General features: G+C 42.2%; 2 protein-coding genes across 7 annotated transcripts; both read left to right on the top strand.

Moving 5' to 3' along the window:
- The first annotated feature begins 484 nt into the window (after positions 1-484).
- On the top strand, positions 485-1,912 carry LOC119804955 (stabilizer of axonemal microtubules 1-like). Its single transcript, XM_038316731.1, has one exon. The coding sequence runs from the start codon at positions 485-487 to the stop codon at positions 1,910-1,912; it is 1,428 nt and encodes a 475-aa protein (XP_038172659.1).
- Positions 1,913-3,714: 1,802 nt separating this feature from the next.
- On the top strand, positions 3,715-25,151 carry Rab9a (RAB9A, member RAS oncogene family). Of its 6 annotated transcripts, XM_038317129.1 has the most exons (5): positions 3,715-3,870; positions 11,399-11,483; positions 20,096-20,123; positions 21,413-21,503; positions 24,477-25,151. In XM_038317129.1, exons 4-5 carry the CDS (start codon positions 21,487-21,489, stop codon positions 25,111-25,113), a joined length of 654 nt encoding a protein of 217 aa, XP_038173057.1. In that variant the 5' UTR covers positions 3,715-3,870; positions 11,399-11,483; positions 20,096-20,123; positions 21,413-21,486; the 3' UTR covers positions 25,114-25,151. The 6 variants fall into 6 exon arrangements, with proteins under 6 accessions (XP_038173057.1, XP_038173056.1, XP_038173060.1 ...); XM_038317128.1 differs by lacking the exon at positions 11,399-11,483; XM_038317132.1 differs by lacking the exon at positions 21,413-21,503.
- Positions 25,152-27,360: the final 2,209 nt, after the last annotated feature.

The following is a 27,360-nucleotide window of genomic DNA, read 5'->3' as shown; positions in this document are numbered from 1 at the left end:
ACTAACTTGAGAGCTCCCGAGCTCTCCAAATTCAGCCAGCCCATCTTTCTTCCAAGAGCCTGCCAGTGAGGTCATGAAAATTTCCTGACCTCACAAGAAGTCCTTGTGACATCACTGCCACCCCTTCAGGACTTGGAGACGTCACAAAGGACCCCCAGTCTGGGCCCCGTGGCTTCCGGAGGCTTTGGGGGACCAGGTCAGTCACTCTAGCTGTTTGGTCCTGGCGGCAGCAGAGGCTGCACCGCCAGGTGCTGCGCAGCGGAGGGGAGCCATTCCCGCAGGGTGTGGTTCTTGCTCGCGGAAGGCAAACTTTGGGAAGGAAACGGGGCAAGCGAACTGTACTAGCAGGCCGCTTAAGTTTTCTTTCAAGAAGATACCTCTTTCTGCCAAGCCTCTTGAAGCTTGGCGGTCTTCCCACCAGGCCGGTTGGGGGACCCTGTAGAGGCTCATGCCCGGAGATAAGATGTGAGGTGATATCAGGAGAATGGCACTCATAAATAGAAAGTGCATCTGCGACCTTTGCTCCTGTGGCAAGCATCATTGCCCACATCCCGCCACCAAGATTTATGAGAAGACAGAGAAACCATGTTTTTTCTCCGAATACACCGAGAAGTATCCTACCTATCAATCTTACACGCCCTCAGAGTCCTTCAAACCCAAGGTGGAGTACCAGAAAGTAACTATACCAATGGAAAGCCTGTCTACAACAAAGAGAGACTTTGGGGGTCACAGCATAGTACCGGTGAAACACCATCGTCCCGACAAGTTGACATTATGCCAAGATGAAATGGATTTCCTCACAACGTATAACCAACACTACAACTACTATCCTGCCAGTCGAGCGAGCCCCATCAAACCTCGAGACAACAGACAACCATGTACTGACAAAATGGAGAGCGTGCCTACGTACAAAGCCCATTATTTACCTTGGAACCAGCAAAGGAGACCTCCGTTTCGTCCACAGGAAACATACCGTCCTTCGTCCTGTAGGTTCGATCATAGAACCACACACCAGGACGATTATCCCATAAAAAACCTGGTGGATACGGTGAATTACAAACCCCCAAATGTGCCAAAGCTCTGTAATGTTCCCCTGGAGAATATGACAAGCTACAAATCGACCTATGTGGCCCATCCTGTGGAGAAACGGCATGTGCATGAGACAGAGAAGTATAAACCAAGTGAAATCCCTTTTGACAGCCTTACCACCCACAAAGATTCTTACAAGGGTTTGAAGGGGGAGCCTGCGAAGAGCTGGAAACCTGTATCCAAGCACTCTGGGCTAGACATACCTTTTCCAACCAACACCGAATTTCGAGATAAATTTCAAGCTTGGCCAACACCACAAATAATCCCCAAAGAGCCTATCCCTTATATCCCACCTGAAGGGGAGATGGATCTTCTGACAACTTCGCAAGCTGACTTCAAGTGCTCTAATAGTGTTCCTGCCCAGTCCTGCCGGCCAGTCTGCCACATAAAGAAGAGCGACCGCTTTGAAGGCTCCACCACCACCAAAGAGGATTACAAACACTGGGCCAACGTCCGCAGAGAGCCACTTAGACCTCCTCCCCAGCTGAAATTCTCTGATGAGCCTATGGATTACATGACCACCAATCGCGCCCACTATGTGGCTCACACACCTGTCAACACCAAAAGCTTCAAGCCTCTCTGGTCCGGCCCTTGTGTAAACATCCCTGTAGAAGGCCAGACCACTTATTCTACCAGTTTTACTCCTAAGGAAATTCAAAGGTGCCCAGCTTCATATTCTGAACCCCCTGGCTACATCTTTGAGGAGGTGGATGCTGTCGGGCACAGGCTGTACAGGCCGGCTTCTCAACAGAGCAACCATCGTGGCTTTGGTGATGCGGAATGCCCTAACCAGAGAGAGATGGCAGTCCGAGCCTGCCATTGAGAAACGGTTGTTTAGCAGTTGAATTTGCACAGTGTATTAAGAGCAAACAACTGAGGATTATTAATTGGACACAAAAGAATTCCCCCAGATGAAAACAACAATGTAAACAAAACAACAAACTTTATTATCAACTTCAGGATATTTGAAAGAAATAAGAATCACCTTAAAAAAAACATGGAATTACCAGCTGATTGACTCCTCTTAATCCTTCCTGTATTGTACCTCCCTAGCCCCACCAATGCCCCTTGCTTTGTGCTCATGAAATCAAAGCTGGTGTCAAGAAAATATTTCTCTGATCTAGGTGTATTTTAGTAATCTGATCATTTGAAAAGCTTGAAGTGTCAATAATAAAATTTATGCTGGGGAAAAAGTAAAATGGTATGATGATACTTTTTTTTAATTCTTTAAAATTTTTCATAGTGTGTGGGTTAAAACCAGACATTTATACAGTCTGCGCAAATACTTGACCATTGAGTTACACCCTAAGCCCTTTAATTCCTTCTTAGGCTAAGCAGATTTCTGGTACTTACATATTGAAATTATCCAACTTAAAATGTATCTTAGTATTTGTATTACTACAAGAAATATGCTCACCTTAGTTTCTAGGCAAACTACACAAGTACTACATTGGTTTGGAATACTGAGAATGTATAGATGTTTTTGTATTCCTGTACTGAAAATAGAAAAAAAAAACTCATAAACTATGCATAAAAGTAATGCCTAGCCCACTAGTACATTAGCTTTGGTGTAAATAAATTAGCAAAAAATTACTAAGCTGTATATGGTAAAAATTTTAAATTTCATTTGTATATTTTATTTACTTATTCATGTTTCTCTTTCTTTTTTTTTTTTTTTTTTTTTTTTTTTTCGAGACAGGGTTTCCCTGTAGTTTCTAGAGCCTGTCCTGGAACTAGCTCTTGTAAACCAGGCTGGTCTCGAACTCAGAGGTCCACCTGCCTCTGACTCCCGAGTGCTGGGATTAAAGGCGTGCGCCACCACCGCCCGGCATGTTTCTCTTTCTTTACAGGGTCTTTGTGTATATATCATGGCTTCCAGTTGTGTTTTTATGGGATTACTGAGTGTGTAAACTTGTGGAGTTATATTTATTTCTTATGCCTTTCTTGGGTTATTTTCTTTTCTTTTGTCCTATTCCAATGTGTTAGATTTGCTATATTATATTATATTTTTATTCCTTAGAAGACTGTTTTCTAATGAGAAACAGAGGGATTGATCTGGATGGGGGGGCAGTGGTAGAAAGGAACTTGGAATAAAGGGAGGAGAAAACATAAACCTAAAAAACTTAGAAAAACTTTTATTTTTCTATAATCTCACAAACATATTCCTTTTTCATTTCCCTGTTTGTTGCTCATTTGCACATTTTTAATAGTGCAATACTGTTATGCCATTGTGCTTGTATGATCGTTTTCTACTTTAAACTTAAAAGTAGCTATTACTTCGTGAACAGGGTAGAAGAAATGCAGGCGGAAGACCAGAGCAGCAGCTGGCACAAAGGGAAACTGCGATTTTGCAAAGAAGTTGGTTGGGAGAGCAGACTCCAGACTTTCCGGCTCCCGTCTTCTTTGTCCTCACATTCCGGGGACCTGCATCAGGGTCTTTGCCTCAGGGTTCAGTCTCCCAGCCTCTGGCCCCACCCTCAGCTTCTGACCCCGCCCACAGACTCAGGCCCCGCCCCCTCTCCGGGTCCTGTTCTACCACTCCAGGCCCCGCCCCTCCGACTCAGGCCCCGCCCCGTCGCCCCACTGCCCAGGCCTCGCCTCTCCGCTTCGGCCCCGCCCCGGTCGGCCGCCATATTGGTCCTTCTGCCCAAGACGCTAGCTGTTGGAGCTCGGGCTGATTAGCGCTCTCTTCCCTTCCGTGTCTCTGGCTCTCTTTCTTCCCTGCTTCCACCCAGGCGGGCTGGCCTACAGCTCCTGGGGCGTCCTGTGTGTGGCTGGAAGGTGAGCGGGGATCAGCATTCCTTTTGGGGCCGGGCCGGAGCTGGTTAAGGGTATGCGCGCGCGCCGCAGGAGCTGAGGGCCACCAGGGCGAGGGGCGCGCCAAATTGGCGCGGGTCTGTAGACTGCTGGGCAACATGGGCGGTTTGTCACCCAGTCTGATGACTGATGCAGGAGGAAAGACGGTTTCGCACACTCAAATACATAGGAAGAGGGATACACACCCAACCACTCGGGGCATATACGCGCGCGTACACACACACACACACCCTCACACACACACACACCCTCACACACACACACACACACACACGCATAGAGGAAGAGAACTCCACAAAACGCCCTGGGAGGGAGATATACCCAAGCTCAGACCCCCAAACACTTCGGAATAGGATGGTGGAGAGATGCGCACACGGATAAATACGCAAACACCTGGGTACACATATATACACCAGTCTTTCTCCTAACCACACGGGGACACCCACGCACACGAGACCAAACCTTGCGCCAGAGTGACTGACTAATGCTGGGGAAAGCAAGGACGCTCGTGTTATTTGAGTTTGGCGACCTCTGACATCCTACCCGGTTGAGCATTTACTTAATGTCTTTGGCCCACGCAGGTAAGGGAGCTTGGAAGATAAAGCCCGGGCAAAGACCACGTAGGCGGTTGGGAACATTTTCTGATTCAGACCTTGGCAGAGGTTTCAGAATCGCGTTTCTTCCTTTCTTCCATTTTGCTAAGTGAAAAGACCAGATGAGACTTAAGTGCTGACCAAATTGGTTGGTGTATTATTGTTTTGTTTTGTAAGTGATGAAACATCCCGTGATCATATTTCTTTTGAGGAATAACTTTTTTTTTGCAAGCTTCCAAATTGGCACGTGACCAGTCTTTTCACACGTCCTCAAAATCAACAGACTGAATTTGGTTTTTGTTTTGTTTGTACAAGTTTTTGTCTTTTTTTTTTTTTTCTCGCTAGTTCCACTGCAGTGGACCATCCCTACACTGCCTGAAATCTCAACTCGAGTTGAAGGAAACCCGGGGTTTTCAGCTAAGGATTTTTTCCTTTTTCGTTTCTATACTCTTTTCTCTTTCCATTGCTGGAGACCAAGCCTAGGGCCTTGTGCTTGCTAAGCAAGAGTTCTCTACACCTGAGCAGAATTCCCAGCTCCTCCCTTAGTTAGGGACTGAAGTAATCCGCTTTTTCTTTGTCTTTTATCTTCTCAGGTCGAAGTCCTCACTTACTGTGTAGAACTCCAAAGTATCTTACACTAGAGTGCCATGTGGAACAGCAGCGCGGCAGTTTCTTGCTTTCAGGGTTTTCATGTAGATTGTAGTCTCTTGCTGTACTGAAACGTTTATGGTTTGGAGGCTTATTGACTTAGAACATTTGGGGATTTAAGGACATTTTTGTTTTACTTTCTGGAAGGTTAGCGTAGACAAGCGGAAACTAGAACATCCATTATTGGAGACAAGGGAAATACATTGGTGGCATTCTCTCTTTTCCAGAGATCCTTTTCACATTTTCCCCTATCCAACTACTTCCATTTTATACTGTAGTACTCTGGAGGCCTGAAGTTCTTTTAGTTCTCCATTTTTTTTTAACCTCCTTCAGTTTCTTACTATTTATTGGAAGGTCCTATTCCATATCACTTGAATTGGTCTTCCTGGTGTTTCCAAAGCAATGGTTCTATTTTACAGATGATGAATTTGCTGGGACCTGGGAGGGTTGGATCTCCTTTCCAAGGTCACCTAGGGAATGAGGGAGCAGTGCTGATTTTCAAAGCATGTTTGTGGGCATTTAGAGTAGTAGTTTGCACCGGGAGGAAACTTTATCTTCTCAGGGGCTATTTGAAAAATGGAAGCATTTTTGGTTTGCACTCCAGGTCACACCAGGCTTCTATAGTTCTTTAAGCACAATGTCTGTTTTACTATTTAGGACAGCATTTTTACTATTTTAAAAGCTTGCTGGGTGAAATTCTCTTTATTAAGTGGTATATGAATACCTGGCAACAGAATTCATTTTTTTTTTTTTTTGTTTCATGGTTTTGTTTTTTGTTTGATTATTTATTTTTAAGCTGGCCTCAAACTTTGTACATTATTGGAGGCTGGCTTTGAACTCTTAATCCTGCTGCCTCAGCCTTCTAAATTCTGGGATTACAGGGATGCACTACCACACAAGTTTTGGAATCTTTTTTTTCTAAGACAAAAGTGACAAAAACTTTGACGCTATTGGGAACCATTCCAGTGGACTTAGTAAGCTTGTTTCTTCATTATTCCATTCATCCACAGATATTTTCTGAACTGCTTGTTGGACACTGGTACAAAGGTGCTGGCCAGAAGGAAGAGTAGTGGGGAAGCTGGCAGTCTGGTCACAGTCATAAGACCAGGTTCTGGCGTGGTCCTAGAAGAGAATTTATTGTTTGGACTACTCGGGAACAGAGGTCAAGTGCTCATGAAGGAAACAACACATCCACACCCAGCACAGGAAGGAGTACCTGTCTCATGACATTCTTTCCTGGGCAGACTTAGATGAAGTGGAAAATAGTTTCTGGGCTCTTGAAAGCTTCGTACAGTTGAATTAGGCGTGTGTGTGTGTGTTTACTAAACTACATCCAGAAACTAGTCTTTTTTTTTTCCTCTCTCCATAATAGGGTCTCACTGTGTGGTTTCAGCTGGTTGCGAATTCACTTAGTAGACCAGGAGGCTGGCCTGCAGCTCAATCCAGTTCACTGTCTTATTGCCTGGAGAAGCTATTCTTAATTTACATAATGTCTGGCTTAAATTTAGCCTCAGTAGATAATAGTTAGGTGTTTTATTGTTGAAAACAAGAAATACAATGATAAAAAATTTAAAATAACATTTGCAAAATTTTCTTTTTAAAGATTTATTTTTGTATTTATGTGTATAGGTGTTTGCCTGCATGTGTGTCATGGCACTTTCTTTCATAGTACCCATGGAGGCCAGAAGAGGGTAATGGATCCCATGGAACTGGAGTTTACAGATGGGCATAAGATGCCACATGGGTGCTGGGAATCCAATCCAGGTCCTCTGAAAAAGCAGCCAGTGCTCTTACCTGCTGAGCCATCTCTCCAGGCTGAATACTTTTCTTTTTGGTGTTTTTCAGCCTGTTTTTTCCATGCTTGTCTGAGACCAGTCTGAGACTAGGCCTTTCATGCTGCTCCATTCTAGTGTCAGTTATTACTGTTAGGTGAGCCTTTAGGATGGGTGTGTGTGTGTGTGTGTGTGTTTGTATGTGAAGGGCTGAATCTCTTTAGGATTTCCTGGGAAAACATTCACATGGCCACTAGGTTGGTTTGTGGGTGTGAGAGTGTATGTGTATGTATGGTATGGATGCACATGTGTGTGTGAAGGCCAGAGAAGGATGTGGAGTGCTCAGTTCTATGTTCCACCTTTATTCCGTTGAGACAGTCTCCCACTGAACCTGGAGCTAGGCTGCTGGTCAGTAACCTGCAGTAATCCTGGTGTTTATGAGACCACATCCAGCTTTTTCTGTGGGTTCTGAGGATTTGAACTCGGGGCCTCTGCCTATACAGCATACTCTCTTACCCATGGAGCCATCGCCCCAGCTCTGTATCTTTGGCTTTTGACTCCTGCCTCTGCACAGTTTTTTTTTTTTTTTTTTTTTTTTTTTTTTTTTTTAGCTAGTGAATATAGATTTCTCTACTGCTTACCAGATGCTCTCTGCTGTGATGTGTGTGTGTGCGGGGGTTACAGGATTGCTGAGTTTCATATCACCTGAAAATGATTGCCCTCACATGCATCCTAAAAGAGGTATGCGGGTTTTTGTTTTGTTTTTCTGGGAAGGGTCAAGAGGTCTTGGTGCCAGGGAGTCTTGCTCAATCATTACTTGCCTTGCTACTCTAGCGTGCTTAGGTCACTTACATTTCTTTCTTTGTAAAAAGATACATTACTTCCTATGTCTGCAGGAGTGGTGTGTGTGTGTGTGTGTGTGTGTGTGTGTGTATAAAATCAGGTAACGACAGCAAATCATTAGCTGCCACATCATTCTGCCCTGGGCAGTTTGTTGGTTAAGCAGCAGGAGGAAATAAGCCAATTAGAAGTGGTGCCCAATGAGGCTAAGTTGAAAGCTATGTAGATAATAAAAGCTAGTATAAGAAAATAGGGTTTGTAACTATCAGGTCATCCACAGAGACCATTTATTAAAGAGCTGTTGGGGAGGGGAGGAACTGAAGTCAGAAAACGCCTCAGGAAGTTTGGTGGGAAGTCAGGAAGCAAATGAAAGGATTCCTGAGGCAGGACACCTGGAGCCACCTAGGTATGTGGGTGGTGGTGATGGGGGTATCTGCAGGCTTGTAGCAGTTCCAAGCCTGCTTTGCCTCAGGGTGCCTGGGCTGGTTAGATAACTTGGAGGAGAAATCTGTTTCTCAATGTGACTCTTGATATTGTACATATTGTGATGTGCTTTGGGTATTTCCACACTCTGGATTTTTCCACTATGGTTTCTTAATTTTTGACCCTGATGATTTCAGACTAGAATGTCATTGCATTGGAGACACAGACAGGACATGGAGATGTAGTTAAGGTGTTAAATAAGATAACAGCTCTGTATGAGGTAGAGAGAGCATGTTTCAGAAGAAGTGTGGAGAAGTAAAGCAGGCAGGCGGTTTCATACTCCGTGGACACAGACTCCACTTTTGTCTTAAGCTGAAAGCATTATAAATGTTTGCCATTGTGTTGACAGGGACTGGGGAAACAGTATGGAAGGATTGCATGCATTCATTCCATGACAGCATTTCTTTTAATCTAAGGGTAAATAATAGTCAAACAGTAATAAGGACTGAATTAGTTTAATCCCAGGTTTTTGTGATTTGAATTAGGTGCTCGGGTACAGGAGTTAGGAGAGCTTCCAGGAGGTTGCTGCTCATAGCTGTGTTAGCAGTGTTAGAGGAATGTGAAAAGGCCTCACACTTAATTTCAACATCTTGATAAGTAGAACGCCAAAAGGTCGTAGTGTTGAATGATTCTAACAGGGCCACAAGGTCACGCGGGGTAGTGTATAATCCACTTGTAATCCAGGCGTTCGGGAGACAGAGACAGGAGAGCAGGACTTAGAGACCATCCTTGGCAATAAAAGAAGTTACAGGCCAGCTTGGACAAAATGAGACCCTGTCTCCAAAACAAAGTAGAATAAAAACAAGTGGAAATCTCTGGATTGCTTACTGTCTTTAGCTTACAGAGTCGCTGTAGTCTGTCGTTTCAAGCTTGTATATTTGATCTGGTATGTGTACCTGAAATACATACACAGTGTAGCAGGAAGTCAAATCAAAGACATTGCTATGGGGCCACATGTTGGTGAAAGCAGAGTAATCTGGAATGAATTTTATTACCCCTCCCCCCCCCCCCAGGACAGGGCTTTTCTGTATAACAGCCCTAGCTGTCTTGGAACTCGCTTTGTAGATCAAGCTGGACTCTAACTCACAGAGATCCATCCACCTGTCTCTGCCTCCCTGGTGCTGGTGCCACCACCACCTAGTCAAATTCTAGTATTCTTAAATAAGATTGGAAAATAAAAACAGTTTTGAGCAGCAGACAACTGCCATTCTTTAATCTGCCTTTCATTTTTTTTCTGCGATCCTGGGCAAACTCAGCTTCACAAAGTTACGTCATCAGAAGGAATGTGTGCAATGTGGTGTTGAAATTGTGAACTCCCTTGAACACAGTACCATAGGGATACCAGCATCTGTTTTCTTTAAGCATTTAGAGTAGCCTGCCCTATGCCTGTGAAGCCGCATAGTTTAGGAACCATAACATTAGAAGTTGGTGTTTTTCCATTAGTGTTTACAAACCTAAAGGTTTAGCGGTAAGGAAACAAGGCATTAAAGTTGGTTTTTAATTCCCTACCACGCCCCTTCCAGCAAGTCTGAAAGCTTTTCCCCTGGACTTGTAGTTTGGGAATGCTGGTAATTGAGTTGCTGGCCTGAGGAGAGCAGGGACTGCAAAGGAAAGCACAGGCCAGGCTTCCTATGCAGGCTACCCCTCCATCCCTACTTTGCTACCTCCTTTCTCACCATTTTCTATTATATGCACTTGTTCAGAAAGTTAAGTGTGCTGGAATGGATTGGAGGGGTGGCTGTTCTTTCCCAGAGTGATCTAGCTTTCAGCCTTTACCTATCTAGGTGGTTGGAAATTTGCTGGAGAGCTAAGCAGTACTTTTAGTCCTGTGGCTGACTTTCCTTCTCAGTCAATTCTTGAGTTTCACACTGCCACCACTGTAGGGTTAGCTTTCTAGTCTCTAAATTTTGTTGCTGATTTTCATCTAAAATAGTTTTTTTGTGACTTTTTTTTGGCTGTATTTTTTTTGAGTCCTTTCTGTCATTTGGTGGGGGTGAGGATAACACTTTTGACTTAACCATGTTTACTTGGGCCTGGAGATGGTATTTGTTAGCTTTCTGCTGATCTGCGAAGCATGGGGGATGGTGTCTGATCTACAGGAGGTTTTAAGGGGCATGTCTCAGATACTGTGACAATACGCAGAGGCCACTTAAGAGATGGGCCTCTGGACATTCCTGTCTAACTGAGGTGGGAGGAACCCTCTAGTGTGGGGAGCAGCATTTTCTGGTTGGGATCCTGAGTTGTATAAATGCTCCTCATTGTGATTGCTATGGGTCACTTCAGGTTCTGGCTTACCTTGACATCCCCACTGTGGTGGGATGTAGCCTTCTTCCCTCCTCCTCAACTGTATGTCAAAAACTTTCTTCCTTAAGTAGCTTTACTCAGAATATTTTATTACAGCCACAGGAAAAGAAACTAAGACAGATACTTCATAGACTGTAGTAGAGCAGCTGCTAATATATAGTTGTAGCACTTGATATTTAACTCAATAAGACAATGGCTAATGGGTTGGGAGGGAAGTAGAAAGAATTCTTTGTAAGGTTGACTCAGGTAGGTAAGACAGAAGAGAGAGGTCTTAGAAGGAATGGTTTGACATATTAAATTTGAGTACTGTCCTGATAAAGGGGTTGGAAATTCTTGTGTGGCCCTGAGGTATGAGAGTGAAGGTGGACTTCAGGAATCACCAGTGTTTATAGCTAGTGGGAAGACGTGTGGACTTCAACCTCAGATTCCAGTCTTTGAAAGATTGTTGAGAAAGGGAGCCACCTGGCTGAAGAAAACTGATACAAGAGAGAAGCAGAGCCAGCTTCTTGTCAATAGTTTCATGGACTATTTTAGGAACATTTTCAAGAGGGAGAGGGTCATGTCGTGCATTTTAGGCCTCATTGAGGCATTAATGGGCACTGACTAGTCCTGTTTAAGACATGAAGGATCCCACCTTGCCTCTGGGCAAATGTGTGATGCTAGCAAGATACTTTGTCAAGTGGGCCTCCATTTCCTTAGTTGTTTTAGAAAACTTGATTACCCTTCTCAGATTCTGTGGCATGTACATCTTCAAGGAAATTGCTGTGTGTTACCATGGCCACAGGTGGAGGGACAAAAACCATCCTTCCAAAACCAAAAACACCCTTTCACTCTTCTTTCTATTCACCTTAGGGCCCCGTGTTGAGAAGTGGAAAGAAGCCATTGGATTGGCTAATGGTCATTTTCTGATGACTCGCTGATGTTCCAGGGAATGGAGGTGTGTAACTCTGGAGAGTTAATTTAGTGTGGAGGCAGATGGGGAACTAGGCAGTGAAGGGTAGAGGAAGTCTAGGCTTGGAAAGATTTCCTGTGACAAGAGTCCATTCCAGCATCTCAGTAGGGTTAAACTGGGTACCACTGGAGAGGTGTCAGTTACATCCAGTAAACAGAACTTAGGAAGAGCTCCTTACAGTGTCTGGCATTGGACTGCTTACAACTTCTCTTGTGTGTAGGTGGAGTTTCCGAGCCTCTAATCTAGTTGAGTCTTAAAACAGCTGCTCTTACTATATATACCATTAGTCAGCGACCAAAAGCAGCCTCATACCTCAAAGTCTCTTTGTGTTGAAACTCAGAGGTAGTGTACCATAACCCACATCAAAGTTAGATGAGGGTCAGAGTAAGCTTGAAATGTTCGTTCCAGGCAGAGCATAATATGACAATTATTTTCAGTTACATTAATTATTTTGTTTAATACATCTGGACCATGGTCAAGGCCATGGAAATCTCAAATGTATTGCTAAGGCAGATGTGACTGTTAGGGAGGGTGGGGGCTTGGCTGAGAACTGTCTAAGCAAATAAAATGGACTCAGGACAAAATTAGGTTGGTCACTTTAGTATGTTGTAGATTATATTTGGTTTGTGTTTTGCTGATTTTATTTTTCCAATATACATGTTTAAATTCATTCCTTTCATAATTTAATTTTCTTCTTTAAACTCTCAGCCATAATTCCTAGTATTTTTTTTCTTAGATTAGGGTCTTGCTTTGTAGCCCAGGCTAGCCTCAAAATTGGAGTCCTCTTGCCTCAGCCTCTAAAGCGTAAAGATTACAGGCCTGGGATACCACACCAACTTCCCGTTTATTCCTGTGGCCTTTTCTTTCTTTCTGTTTTCATTTTGCCTTTTAAAATTCAACCGTAAAGTGGGCATCATGGCACACACCTTCAATCCCAACTATCAGGGAAATAAAGGCAGGTGGACCTCTGTGCTGTCTCTGGTTTACATTGTGAAGTCCAGGACAGCCAGGGCTACATAAAGAGGCCCTGTCTGAAGAAACAGCCTTAAACTATGCCTACTCTTTTCTTTTTTGGGGGAGCATTGTTTTATGGGCTAGTGAGATGACTCAGTGTCAGAGACCTGAGGTTTATGCCTAGGACCCACATGGTAGAGGGAGAGAACCACAAGTTGTCTTCTGTGTGACACACACACACACACACACACACACACACACACACACACTCACACACGTAAATAAATAAAATGCACTAAAAATTAATGCTAGGCCTAGTGGCAAGCAAGAAGGCCTGAATTTGATCTCTAAAACCCAGGCAAAAATACCAGGCTTGGTAACAAACACTTGTAATCCCAGCACTAGGAGGTAGAGACAGGAGTATCCTTGGGGCTCTCTAGCCTAATTGGTGGACATTTAAGGCAATGAAAGATCCTGTCTCACAAGGTGGTTGACATCTAAGGTTATTCTGTGGTTTCTCTATGCAGTGCCCTTGTGCACACATACACATGGCACACCACACCACAAATGTGGTACAAGCTCTTCTAATCTTTCCAGTATAAAGCTCAAGCATGCAGGTTCCTCTCACACTTTTATTATACTTATCCTAAGCCATGAGAGTTGGCCCTCTCATGTTCATTCATCACACTGTAGACCTCTATTGTCTAATACAGTAGCCATTAGTGCTGTGGAATGCTTTAATGAAAATGAAGTTAAAGATTCAGTTAAGCGGACTAACCACATTTCAGATGTTCATTGGCCACATGTGGTTTGCTGGACATCTCTAGCAATACAGAAAGCTCTGAATTATCTGTTATTTAGTTGCTTAATTGAATCTTTTCTCCTCTTGCCATACCTAACTACAGCAGTGCTCTTAATGAAAAATTAATGTATATTTATATTAGATGCTTCATTTTCCAGAAAGTGTACTAACTGAAATGAGTTACTTAAATAGAGTATGTGCTTTGTCAGTGGTAGTTTATTTATGCTTTGATTTACATTTTTTTTGGTTTTTCGAGACAGGGTTTCTCTGTAGCATTGGGGCCTGTCCTGGAACTAGCTCTTGTAGGCCAGGCTGGCCTCGATCTCACAGAGATCTGCCTGCCACTGCCTCCCGAGTGCTGGCTATTTATGCTTTGATGTCCACAGTTTTTTTGTTGTTGTTGTTTTGTTTTGTTTACCTTTCCTATCTGTGAGGTAGTAGTCAGTGCTAGATAATTCTATTTCACCTGACCCTTCCTCCCCCTCACCCAGGATTTCTCTGTGTAACAGCTCTGGCTGACCCAGAACTAGATCTGTAGACCAGGCCTGCCTTGAACTCAAAGAGATCTTCCTGTCTTTGTCTCCCCAGTGCTGATACTAAAGGTGTGCACCATCACCACCCACACCACTGCCCAGTACAACCTAGCCAAATCATAAGCCTTCAAATTGGCCTGTTCTTGTGGCATTTTCCTTAGTTCTGGTTTGTTTGTTTTTGCTTGTTTTGTTACCCTCTTGCTATAGAGCTGGCACCCATTAGACTTCTTGACTTCCCTGGCTTGCATCTCATTCATTTTCTCTCTCTCCTCCTCCCTCCTTCTCTCATAGTCAAATTTGAGCTCACTGTGTAGCCCAGGCTGACCTTGAACTTGTGATCTAAGCGTCTTCAACTGAGTTCACTTACAGGCATGTGCCGCCCTGCACTGTCTGAAGCCCAGCGTCTTTTTTTTCCTTAAATAAATATGACCTTCTTTCTATACAATTTATTTAGCTTTATTTTTATGTGCATTGGTGTAAAGGTGTCAGATCTCGTGGAACTGGAATTACAGAGTAGTTGTGAGCCATCATGTGGGTGCTGGGAACCGAACCTGGGTCCTCTGGAAGAGCAGGCAGTGCTCCCAATTGCTGAGCCATCTCCTCAGCCCTGAAGCTCAGCTTCTTAAGCTATGAAATTAAGTGAAATGGTAGCTATGCTTCTAATTAGGATATTCAGGGTGAATGAATGCAAATGGAACTTGTGAATTTGGGGAGAGGAAAGAACCTCCCTAAATTTAAATCAGGAGTGAAAAATTAAAAATATTCAGGAGCAAGAAGTCGCAAAGGGAGTGTGAGTTTTTGAAGTTTCGAAGTGGTTTACCAAAAGGAGCTTGCTCTCCCTTTAGTACCTTATAGAGGAATGTGCTAGATTTTCAGCATATGCATGCTCACTCCTTGCTGATATCTGTAAATAGTACCTTAACTGATTTTTCTCATTAGAATTGCAAGCATAAAGTTTTTCCCTCATATTTTAGTGGATACCAAAAATAAGAGGAAGAACTTACATGTAAGTATAGATAGAAATAATAATAGAATAACAAAAATAAAAAGGAAATGATTTATTCTAGTATTTATTTGCATTTCACCATGCACAGAACATTTTATTTAATGTGGCAGACAAAAATAGGACAAATGAATTGTCTTCATTATGGTTCTATTGCTGTGTTAAATACCATGGCCATAAACAACTTGGGGAGAAAACTTAATTTCCTCATCACTGCCCATTTCCTCATCTGCCTCCAAATTAACCTCCACTGAGTTATTTCAATTTACAACTCAGGTCACATCAAGGCAGGAACTGATAAACAAAGCCATGGATGACTGCTGTTTACTGTTTGTTCTTATGGCTTGCTCAGCCTACTTTCCTATAGCAGCCGGGGCCACCACACCCAGGGGTAGTACTGCCCACACTTAGCTGTGCTAGCTCATTTCAATCACCCATTAAGAAATTGCACCACAGGATTGCTCACAAGCCAGTCTAGAGGGAACATTTTCTCAGCTGAGATTTTCCTCTTCCAAAATGACTCTAGGTCATGTCAAGTTGACATAAAACTAACCCCCACATGAATGAATGGCATAGATATTTGTGTACCTTCTGGGGAGTTGACATTGTAATTGGAAAACAGACGTGGAACTGGGAGCTTTGTAAGCAAGTGAAAAAATCATGGTGAGGGTGCGAATGACAGTACAAAGACAAAGGTGTCATGGAGGCCTCTTGGATGAGGTGATCTGAGCTAGGCCTCTGATGGCTGAGTTTTGCAGCTATTATGATGGTAGAAAGGTGCCTCCTGGACCAAGATCACAGCCCAGGCAATGATAGGCAATCCCCTGGAGGCAGAGAGAGAGCTTTGCATGGGAGTGTGAGTGGCACAGATATTGGGACAGACTTGGGAGGTTGGATAGGAGTAGTGCTCTAACCAACTGAGCTAGCTCTCCAGCAGCCTTAGTTAGGAAAGTAATTTCTACTTGGCTCAGCTAAATTTTTTTTAAACAAAATTTCATTTTCTTTCTTTTTGGGAGAAGGTGGTTGTAGAATAATATGGACTTTTTTTGTTTCAGAAGTTGACATCCAAGAAGAAAATATGAGCATTTTTATAATGGTATATGTTTGTGTTATGAATATTTTTAAGAAGCATATCTCATTTTTATTAGAAGGCATGGTAGACATGTTGAGTACTAAATTCTTAATGGCAAATGTTAGGAGCATGGCTAAAGAGGTTCAGTTGGAATTGGAAGTATTTGAGGGGGGTGAGGTTTAGCTGCATTGGTTAAGTGGATGTAAGAAAAAGGGGTGGGGATGGGGCGAGCAACAAGAAGCTGGAAGTCTTTTGTTTTTTGTTTGTTTTTTTTTTTTTTTTTTTTTAGACAGGGTTTCCCTGTAGTTTCTAGAGCCTGTCCTGGAACTAGCTCTTGTAGACCAGGCTGGCGTCGAACTCAGAGATCCGCCTGCCTCTGCCTCCGAGTGCTGGGATTAAAGGCGTGCACCACCACCGCCCGGCAGACGCTGGAAGTCTTATGGTGAACATCTTACTGGAGAGGGGAGAATCAAACAAGACACACCCACCTCAGTTTTCATATTTGAGAGCAGCTTACACTCTTGGCAGTGTGACAGATTGTGAGGTTTCCATCCTGGCTCCACTTGAGGTCTTCTCCCTCCTGTCACTTGCGGCTTATTTGTTTCTGTGGCAGCGAGTTACTTTTCTGGGCTCTATCTTACCAAGTCTTCTACTACTGAAGGTATTTCGGTGGCTTTTCTTAATCTTAGGGTTTAGGCAGAAATCCTTCTATGCAGGATTCCTTACCTTCAGTCCCATCTTCCTAGTCAACTTAATTCTTCACCTGCTTAATGGTCTCCCAGTCCATGCCAGCACCAGGGTTCCTAGGAAGAGCCTTGGCATGTGTTGGTCCATTGTCCTGGTTCTGGCTCTTTTGTTTTCTGGATCAGATACCCTCTCCCTTGGAGTCAGACATTGGTTAAATAAGGCTGCTTCCTAAAGGCATCCTGTGGCTAAAATGGTCATTGAGATGTGGTTGGAACATAACACACTAGAAACGTACATTCAGACTCTTATTAACATAGCGTAACACAACCTGGTTTTCTCTGGTACTGAAAGATACCTTTGACTTAACTGCAGCTCAGCAATTGAAGTAGTTTTACTACAGCAGTTGAAGTGTATTTACAAGCCAACTGTAGGGTCATGTTGTATGTAAAGTAAGTCCTGATGGTGGCTGGCTTCACACACTGCTCTGTGAGATACTGACAGGCAAGGCCTAGGCCTGACTAAGGGAACCTCACATTTTTACATTGTACCCCTCACCAGGGGAAATGTTGGACAGGGTACCCTGTAGTATTTCAGATTTTTTTTTTATTATTTTTATTTTTTATTGTTTTTATTGAACTATACATTTTTCTCTGCTCCCCTTCGTCTCTCCCTTCCCCCGCCCCTTCTACACTCTCCCATGACCCCCCCCCCCACGCCCAATTTACTCAGGAGATCTTGTCTTTTTCTCCTTCCTATGTAGATCCATGTATGTATCTTTTAGGGTCCTCTTTGTTGTCTAGGTTGTCTGGGGTTGTGGACTGTTTTTTTTCCTTAATGTCAAGAAGCACATCAGATTGTTCTTTATAGGTCCTGCTATAGCTGGGACTTCATGTAGATGTTACTGTCAGGGCAGAACTGTGGTTTGCATCATTAATGTGTGGTGCATAATAGGTGCTGTCTAAATATGTGCTGGAAATCTGCTTTCACCCATCTTATGAAACTGGAGGCTTCTGTAGAGATAATGAAGAACACTGCAGACTTTGACTCAGGTTTCACTTAAAACATTTTTTTAAATACAATACACTTGGTTGGGGGGTGTGGCTCAGTTGGTAGAGTCTTATTTAGCATGCATGCAGCCCTGGGTTTAATTTTCAGCACCTCACAAAACTGGGTATGATAGTGCACACCTATAATCTTGGTTCCAGAGGTAGAGGCAAGAGTTTTTATGCTCATCGTTAGCTAAGTAGTACTGAGTTTGATGCCACCCTATACTACATGAGACTGTACCTCACAAAATCAACAGGAACAAAAAACCCATAGCATACTCAGGCATACTTTATGTTGCATATTGGCAGATTAGCCTACTAGTTCTGTTGAATTAACTTGTTCTTGTGCAGACCTTGGAATAAAATGAAGAAGCGAAAAGACTTACTGCTTCCACCTGCTTATTTCCTTTATAACTACAGCAACAATAGTAAGCCCCTCCAAAAAAAAAAAAAAAAGAAGTTGCACTTGGAGTAGCCCATGCTTGGGCTTTGGAGTATTCTTCTATATTAACAGCTTAACTGTTTTACTAGCTGTGATCTTGCATCATATATAAATAAGCTCTCAAGCCTATCATAGGCAGTAATAGGAAAAGCTATATCTTAAATACTGTTCTATTGCGGTGAAGAGACACCATGACCAAGGCAACTTATACAAGAAAGCAGTTAATTAGGGGCTTGATTACAGTTTCAGAAGGTGAGTCCATGACTATCATGGCAGGGATCATGGCAGCAGGCAGTTAGGCATGGCACTGGAGCAGTAGCTGAGAATTTATATCTAATCCACAAGCAGAGAAAGAGACTAACTGGAATGGCTGAACTTTTGAAATCTCAAAGCCCACCCTTAGGGACATACCTGCTTCCACAAGACCACACTGCCCAAGCCTTACCAAACAGCTCTACCTACTGGGACAAAGCATTCAAACATGTAGGCTGTAAGGGCTGCTCTCATTCAAACCACCACAGATAAGAAACCTGAGAAGTAAATGTGGGGTCACAGGGCACATGGCATACAGGGCTCTATCAGTGTTAGCTGCTGTTTTATCCTTAATCCTAAATGTTGGCATTTTAAAGAGTCATGTTTTAATTGGTTGAATGTGTAAGTTAAGGACTGCTATATATATATATATAAGTTTCACAAAAATACCCTTTCTTTTCTTTTAAAAATGGTGATGGTGGTGGGGGTGCTGGAGAACTGGATCATCATATAAGAGCACCTGCTGCTGTTACAGAGGACTTGAGTTCAATTTATAGCACCTATGTCAGGTTGCCTCATAACTGCTGATAACTGTACTGTGGGCCTGGTGAAGTTGGTGGGATCCAGCTTCCTTTTCTGGCCTCAGCCATCACTCCCCCTCCCCCACATACACTCATAACACATATACATATAAATAGTAAAAAATATTTTTAGAAGGTGGTGTGTGAGTGTGGGGCTCTTTGGCATCCTAATGAAGGTCTGCATATAATTTATTCTGCTTATAGCATTTTATAGCCATTAAACAATCTGTAAAATTGCCTATTTGAGGCTTCATGGTCTCATTCCACAGAAAGTTCCTACAGTTTTCTAATAAGTCTAGAACTGTGGTGACAACTGTGTGCAGTTATCTGAGTAAATTTTCAGTAGCCCTTGGAGGTAGATATTGCTGACCCTGTTGTTCCCATTTGGTTTCAGGGAATTAAGTTTGCCCACACTTGGGCTGTGCCCCTTGCTTGGTTGGTCCTAGGAACATGTTCTCCCTCTGGCCACTGCTCTCATTCATGAATGGAAGACTTTGCTTTTTTTGCTTTAGCTGCCCAGTGGCTTCATGACACTGCACTACCTCCAGATCTTGGTCTAACTCTATGGATCATATTGGTGCCTCTTTCTCCCTTGTCTCCTCTTTTTCCTATGTTATCCTTATTTCATATTTTTATGAAATAAGGAGAATCATTGTCTGGGACGTGATTCTCAGCCACCTAAAATTTGGACAACTATAATTCCCAGTATAATTTTATAGCTGTGTCTGCATGTGAAAGTTAGAAAAGAAGGGTGGGCAGGTAAAAAGAGGAAAAACAGTACTTAGAATTCAGTATTTGATGTAGAACTGTTTTTTTTTGTTTTTGTTTATTTTTTTTTTTAGGCGGAGGTAGATTATAGCATTTAGGTATTTTTAAATTAAAAATGTAGATGTAGTCAAATTTTTTTTACAGTTAATTCTTTTTACACTTAGAATTATGAAAACAGGTACAGGTCTGCAATCCTAGTTACTCTGGAGGCTGAGGTAGGAGGATTAAAAATTCAAGGTCCGACTTAGACTACAGGGCAGGTTCAGGGCCGGCCTGGGCAATGTAGTGGGACCTGACCTCAAAAGTAGTAAAAGGGCTGGAGTTATCTAATTAACTGGTAGAGCTTGCCTAACATATACAAGGCTTTGGGTTCAATCTGTAATGCCATAGAAGAAAAAAAATCATCAAAACAAACATATATCGCTAATGTGAGCTTTGATTTTTTTTTTTCCTGCAGATAATGATGCTTGAACTGAACTACTAAGGTAAGGTTCATGACCTTACCTTATTAAGCCTTTTTTATTCAGATGTCTTTATTTGTAGAATTTAGCTGTTAAACTTGATGAAGATTATTGCTTTTAGACAGTCTTTCCAACTGTGGAATATCAGAGTTTATATTACATTTACTTTTAGCTTAATTTTTAAAGTTACATGGTAGGAGGTTTTTTATTCCTTTAGCTTATGCTAAGGAAATCGCAAAGGTTTTTACTGCTTTTAGAAAAGAATAGTGGGCCTCAGTGGTTAATAGTGTGTGCTAAACTGGATGTGGTGGCACACTCCTTTAATCCTGGCACTTGGGAGGCAGAGATAGGCTGATCTCTGTGAGTTCGAGGCCAGCATGGTCTACAGAAGGACAGCCAGAGCTGAATCCCTGTCAGGAAAATAGAACAAAAAATGAATGAATTAATTTTAAAAAAGTATTTGTACTGTTGCAGTTTGGTTCCCAGCACCCATGTATTAAGCAGCTCACAACTGCCTGCAACTCTTGCTCAAGGGACTATATTGCCCTCTTCAGGCCTTTGTAGGCATCCACCCACCCCCCTCTTTCACACACACACACACACACACACACACACACACACACACTGAAAAGAACAGGAAACATTTTTATGTCCATAAGCTTGCTGTGATTATGTTAATAGGTGGATTGAATGAGGTTGGCTTCTCTTAAATATCATTGGAACTAAGATGGTTTATATACTTATAACACCATGTGTATTTGTGTACAGCTCTAAGGTTAGAATCAAAGAGGTGGTGTGTATTAATAATGTTAGCAAAGGCCCCTATATTCCCAAGTAGGAATGTCTGGGAGCCCCCAAACAGTCAATGTGCATGTCAAAAATATTATCTGGTGTGTGGAATTTGCAAATGTAAAATTTCTTTTAAAATGTCATGAATAGAAAATCCCATTTAATTAGAACAAAAAGGATCGCTACAATTATGTAAGTCTGTCTTCCTCTCACAATAGATCATGGAGCTTTTGTTTTTGTCAGTTAAAAACTGTGACAAGAACAACATTGACGGGGTGATGTTGGAAAGGGCTTCCAGTGGAGGCAGTGACCAAGCTGAGGAGGTCTGAGGGCACAGCAGTCGGGTTTGGGGTGCGAGTAGAAGCAGCATTTAGGTGAGGGAGCAGTATGTGCTTGGTTGAAGGCATAGACAGTGAGTTGCATGGCATTCCTGCGAGTAAACATCCACTCATCTAGATAGGGAATTGACAACAGAAGCTAAAGACTAGTTTGGTGAATCAGTGTGTTTTACTGGTTTCTTATAGGAATATGGGTTGAGGGGTTATTTAAAGGAGCAGAAATGCTGCACATAGACAGCTGAATCCCTTTCCCATCATTGATGACAGCTTGTGAAAGGTAAAAAACCTGCCTGGAGCTCACTGCACAGCCTGCAGGTAGCACAACAGGTTGGAGAGTGTCCATTCCTGGTGTTTAGGTTGATCTGAGCCTTTTCTAGGCAGCTCTGCCATGTTTTGTTTCTTCTAAGCCAGTGGTTCTCAGCCTTCCTAATGCTGCAACCCCTTAATACAGTTCCTTTTGGTGACCCTCAACTATAAAGTTATTTTCGTTGCTACTTTGTACCCTCTAACCCACACACTGAGAACTATTGTTTTAAGCACTTCAGCTAGGCTCTGCTGCTTTAATCTTCTTCTTCCCCCCTCCCCCTCCCTCCCTCCCTCCCTCCCTCCCTCCCTCCCTCCCTCCCTCTCCTCTCCTCCCCTCCCCTCCCCTCCCCTCCCCTCTCCTAGTGAATCTGGTGAGTTTCAGGGACTTCCTAAACTATTCCAAATTGTTTAATTTCTGTCTTAGTGAGCTTCTGTGGGGGTATTTCACCTCCCCGTAAATACTCTATGGCAGGTTTTGAGAGGAAACTTACACAGCAGTTGTGGGATGGCCAAGTCAAAGTTGAGTTTAGTTTTTTAAGTCTGGAGAATAAACCATTAAATAATTTTAATAATTTTGGGCAAGTTTCAGATGCTTTCCCTATGTTGAAATACAGCACAATGGGGACATATTCTGAGAAATACATCATTACATGATTTCAGTGTACTGTGGACATCCTCGAGGGTGCTTACATAAACCTAGGTGTGGTTGGTCAGTCATTTGCCAGCGCCTTTTGATATAATTGTGAAACTGGATAAGCATAAGATACGTTTGGCTTGTTATGGCTGCAACTTTGTGCTTCTCTTGCCAATGTCTCTTGAGTGCTGGGATTACAGGCATAATATATACCACCACCCAGTTCTTTGATCATTTTTATTCATTTTTTTCTACTAACTTGATTTCCCTCACTAAGCTGTTTTTTTAAACCTATAGTAGAACAGAGTTATAAATGCAGAATTCTTTTATGTTACAAAAGTATTCAGTAATACTGGATACCTTCACATTTAATAAAAAGACAGACAATATATACTACACTGGTAATAGAAATTTATCCTAGTAGATAAAGCAATTATTCTTTATTTCTCTACTATTTTCCCACTGTGGGAGTCATTATATTCACTTTCATGATAAACTAATGACTATTCTTATTTTAGAACTCTGTTGTCCAATATAGCTAAGGGCCTTTTAAATGTGGCCATTTAAATTAGCTGAAAATAAATGGGGACAGAAATGTAGCAGGTTTTTTAATGCTTAGCATGCACAAGGGCCAACTCCCAAGCACTTATCAAGTACTCAATAGCCACATATAGCTAGAGTACCATGTTGGCCCTTTATTATTAGGTAAAAATATTTTTGACAGTGCTCATGTAAGAAACTTAATATATTTAACAGATACTTAAATCTTAAATATTTACATATTAGATGATTTTGATTCAACTCAAGTAGAAACAAAGGAAAATAGGAGTTAATGAGCAATCAGGATTTGCCTTAGGTTGATAATTGGTAAAGGTGAGGCTAGGTTTTATGTGTTTTCCCACCCAGAAGTTTTTTTGTATTTTTTTTTGGTATTTTTGTATTTGACAGAGTTTCTTTGTGTAGTTCTGGCTGTCCTGGAACTTGCTCTATAGATCAGGCTGTCCTTGAACTCACAGAGACCCACCTGCCTCTGCCTCCCAAGTGCTAGGATTAAAGGCATGTGCCACGGCTGCCCAGCTTTGAAATTTTTTTACGATGAATTAAAACAAAATATCAAGTAGGGACAGTGTTTTCCATCAGCACTCAGATGTAGCCATCAGTCGTAGGTATCAGAAGTATCACCCCCCCCCCACTGACTCCTATAGTGTAGGAAAGATTTAAATTCTACATCTGGACTTCTTTAAAGGGTATGTATAATTACATTTTCACCTGATTTGATTTTCATTTTACTTTATACATAAATGTCATGTGGGGCTGGGGAGATGGCTCAGTTGCTAAAGTGCTTGCTTTGGAAACACGAGGACCTGAGTCGGGATCCTCAGTACCCATGTGTCTTTATATATATAATTACACACACACACATATATATTATACACACACACACACACACACATATATATATATATACATACACATACATATCTGAGTATAGAAATGTACCTATAATCCCAGCACTGGTGAGGCAGAGACAGGAGGATGTATGGTTTGTTTGCTGGCCATCCAGTGTAGCAAAATCTGTGGAGCTTTAGGTGAGAGACCTTGTCTTAAACTCTGCTTCCCTGCTCAAAAATAAAAACAGTGGAAGACATCTGACATTGACCTCTGTCCTCCATGCTTGCATTTGCTAAGAGCTGGAGCTGCCCAGATGAGTTTGAGCCTTATGCTCATGCTGTTGACACTGATCTTAACAACTCAAAATAGTATTTCCAATGAAGACAGTAAACTCTTTGTAGTCTGTGGTTGATAGATTTTTATTTCTTAGCTGAATCAGTGAGCTTCTGGAAGGTCTGGATTTCCTGCTCCATAGTGCCTGTATCTGAAGTGAGAAGGGGAAAGACGACAGTAGGACATATATCAGTGAACTGGGGATTAAGGGGCTGTTAACTTCAAAGAAATTTATAGACTTTGGACACTTGCCATCTCTATCAGTTTAGGGTGGCTGGGGCTTGGAGTTTATGATAGTGATAGCTCAGAGAAAGGTCTTTGAGGTTATATTTGGTCTCAGGTCTAGCTTCACAGTCAGCAAGGGTGAGACTCCACTGTTATTTCTAGGGAATAATGAAAATGGATAGGGGTCGGTACATGTCTAAGTGACAGTAAATAACAATTCTCATTATTCAGGTAGTTCTTTTGCAAAGAGGAATCAGGGCTATGCATTTTTATTTCACTTAAATGCTGATTTTGTTAGAATTGTGTGGATTGCCATAGTATAAAGGCATGTAATGGTACCTTTGTTGTTTTTTTAAACAGGATTCTGAAGTCAAAACTCATACTATTAATAATGGCAGGAAAATCGTCCCTTTTTAAAGTAATTCTTCTTGGAGATGGTGGAGTTGGCAAGAGTTCTCTTATGAACAGATATGTAACCAATAAATTTGATGCCCAGCTCTTTCACACAATAGGTGTGGAATTTTTAAATAAAGATTTGGAGGTGGATGGACATTTTGTTACCATGCAGATTTGGGACACAGCTGGTCAAGAGCGATTCCGAAGCCTGAGGACACCATTTTACAGAGGTTCTGACTGTTGCCTGCTTACTTTTAGCGTTGATGATTCACAAAGCTTCCAGAATTTGAGCAACTGGAAGAAAGAATTCATATATTATGCAGATGTGAAAGAGCCTGAAAGCTTTCCTTTTGTGATTTTGGGCAACAAGATTGATATAAATGAACGACAGGTGTCTACGGAAGAAGCCCAAGCCTGGTGCAGGGACAACGGCGACTATCCTTACTTTGAAACGAGCGCAAAAGATTCCACCAATGTTGCAGCTGCCTTTGAGGAGGCAGTTCGAAGAGTTCTGGCTACAGAAGATAGGTCAGATCATCTGATTCAGACAGATACAGTCAATCTGCACCGAAAGCCCAAGCCAAACTCATCTTGCTGTTGATGGCATTAAAGAGATGGTCGTTGCATTCAAACACACACACACACGAGAGGAGGGTACATCTACTAATAAAATTCAACTAACAATATTGATTGCTGCCTCATTAGTTGGTGGGAGAAGGGACACATTCACTCTGGAGGAAATCTATTTACTCGGTAATGGCACCTTACATTTATAAATTGTAATGGTTGTCTAATGTTTAATTTAAAATTAGTGCTAAGATGACCAAGAATTGAATTGTAATCCAAACAAAAGCCTTGAATATTCTAGAAGTTACACTTAGGTTGTTTTTCCCCACAAGAAAATGGAGAGTTACTTTTATATGTGTATATTTTTATGTAATTAGCATTCTATTCTTGGTCCAAGGAAGTAAATTCCTATAACAGTACTATTAAAGATTAAAATCTAATGCATTTATGTTGCAATGTTTTTTGATTTGATGATTTCATTATCTCTATAAGATGACTTACTCATTCTACATATTAGAATTTATATCACATTTATTTATTAAGTTGTGTGACATACGCATATCCCCTTCCCAACATAGGAGCTAGCTTTTTAGAAGAATCTCATATATTCTAGGTTGACCTTTGAACTTTTTTTACCTCCACCTCCTGAGTGAGGGATTACAAGCATGAGCCTGTGCTGCCTTGTCTAATGCAGGACAGGTGAGCTTTATCTTCAGCCCAGGATTGTACTTCCTGAGAGGGTGAAGGCAACCATATCTACATAGGTATTTGCATCCTCTCTATCACTATTTAATGATTTGCTTTGAAAACTTTATTTTAAAAAGACGACTTGCAGCAACGATCTGCCTTAGTTGGGTCACTACTGCTGTGATGAAACGCCATATACAAAAAGCACCTTGGGAAGGAAAGTTTGGTTTATACTTCCACTTCACTGTTTATCATCAAAGGAAGTCAGGACAGGAACTCAACGCAGGAACATGGAATGCAGGATCTGATGCAGAGGGCACGGAGGGAGTCCTGCTTCCTGGCTTGCTTAGCCTGCTTTCTTACAGAACTCAAGACCACCAGGCCTCATTCACAATGGGTTGAGCCTTCCTCACCCTATAGGCCTGTCTGATGTTGCTGAGCCATTTTCTCAATAGATGCTCTCTCCTCTCATAAATTCTTTCATGAGTTGATTTCACATGTGGTATCAATGACAAGTCTTGGCCTGTAGAAGCAAATCAATCAAGCTAGACTGACTGCTGGTATAATATGGGTAAGACCCTTCCCTCTGATAATTAAGGGCATACTGGAGTAGGAGAGTGAACTGCTAGGCTGGGGTTTGGGGGAGAAACTCATCAGTGTCTCTCTTGATCCCACCCATTGGAAACTAGGAGGAAACAAATCATTGCAGTAAGTTTAAATTTTTGAAAGTCACTTCGAATTAGGGACAGTTTTTGCCATATGGGAACACTTTAAATTTGGAACAATTAAAACTCTACACATTTATGTTGGTACAAACGTACATGTAGCTGGATGGAGGATAGATTTAGAGACAGTTTCACATATTCTAGGCTCTGTTAAGAGTGTTGCATTCAGCGGTGGTGGCGGCGCAGGACTTTAATCCCAGCACTTAGGCAGAGGCAAGTGGATTTCAGTTTATTCTGACTCACAGTCTAGGCTGTAGTTCATCATGGCAGGAAAGTCAGTTGGCTGGAGCTTCAGAGAACAGTCAGAAAAGCAATGAAAATGTGCATGCTAGTTGAAAACATGGCTGAAGAGGTAGTCTCTAGAATTTGGAATCAAATATGGTAGGTGGCAGAAATCAGCAGAAGTAAGTGGTCTACATATATAGGAAAGTCGGATCAGCAGCTTGGTTCTGTTAGGAGAGGCTAAGTCCCTGGAAGGGAGCTCATATATGGCCCTCTTGGGTTATGAGCACCTGGTAAATGAAATGAGGACATGACCAATCCAAGGTATGATTGAGAAGGATTTTATTATAGATATGGAGGAGAATACAGCCATAGCCATTTGTCCTGAGCTTCCTGGGAACCCAACGCCATTGTTCAGTGAATCCTTGCCTAGGGAATGGTGCTGCTGCCTACAGTGGGTGGGCGGGTCTTCTCACTTCAACGTAAGGTGATAAATGCTATTAAGACTTCTCATGATTTTTAGATGTGTTAAGTTGGTAACACCATCACAGGTTTTGGAGGTTAAGGTTTCAACATAAATTTTGGGGGACATAACTCTGCCTATTCACCTTTTACTGTACACAGACACATGCACAAGCGAGTGCGGG

The sequence above is a fragment of the Arvicola amphibius genome, chromosome X, assembly GCF_903992535.2.
Source record: "Arvicola amphibius chromosome X, mArvAmp1.2, whole genome shotgun sequence".
NCBI lineage: Eukaryota > Metazoa > Chordata > Mammalia > Rodentia > Cricetidae > Arvicola > Arvicola amphibius.
The sequence above is the reverse complement of the archived record's forward strand: the minus strand, read 5'-3'. Positions and strand labels throughout refer to the sequence as shown.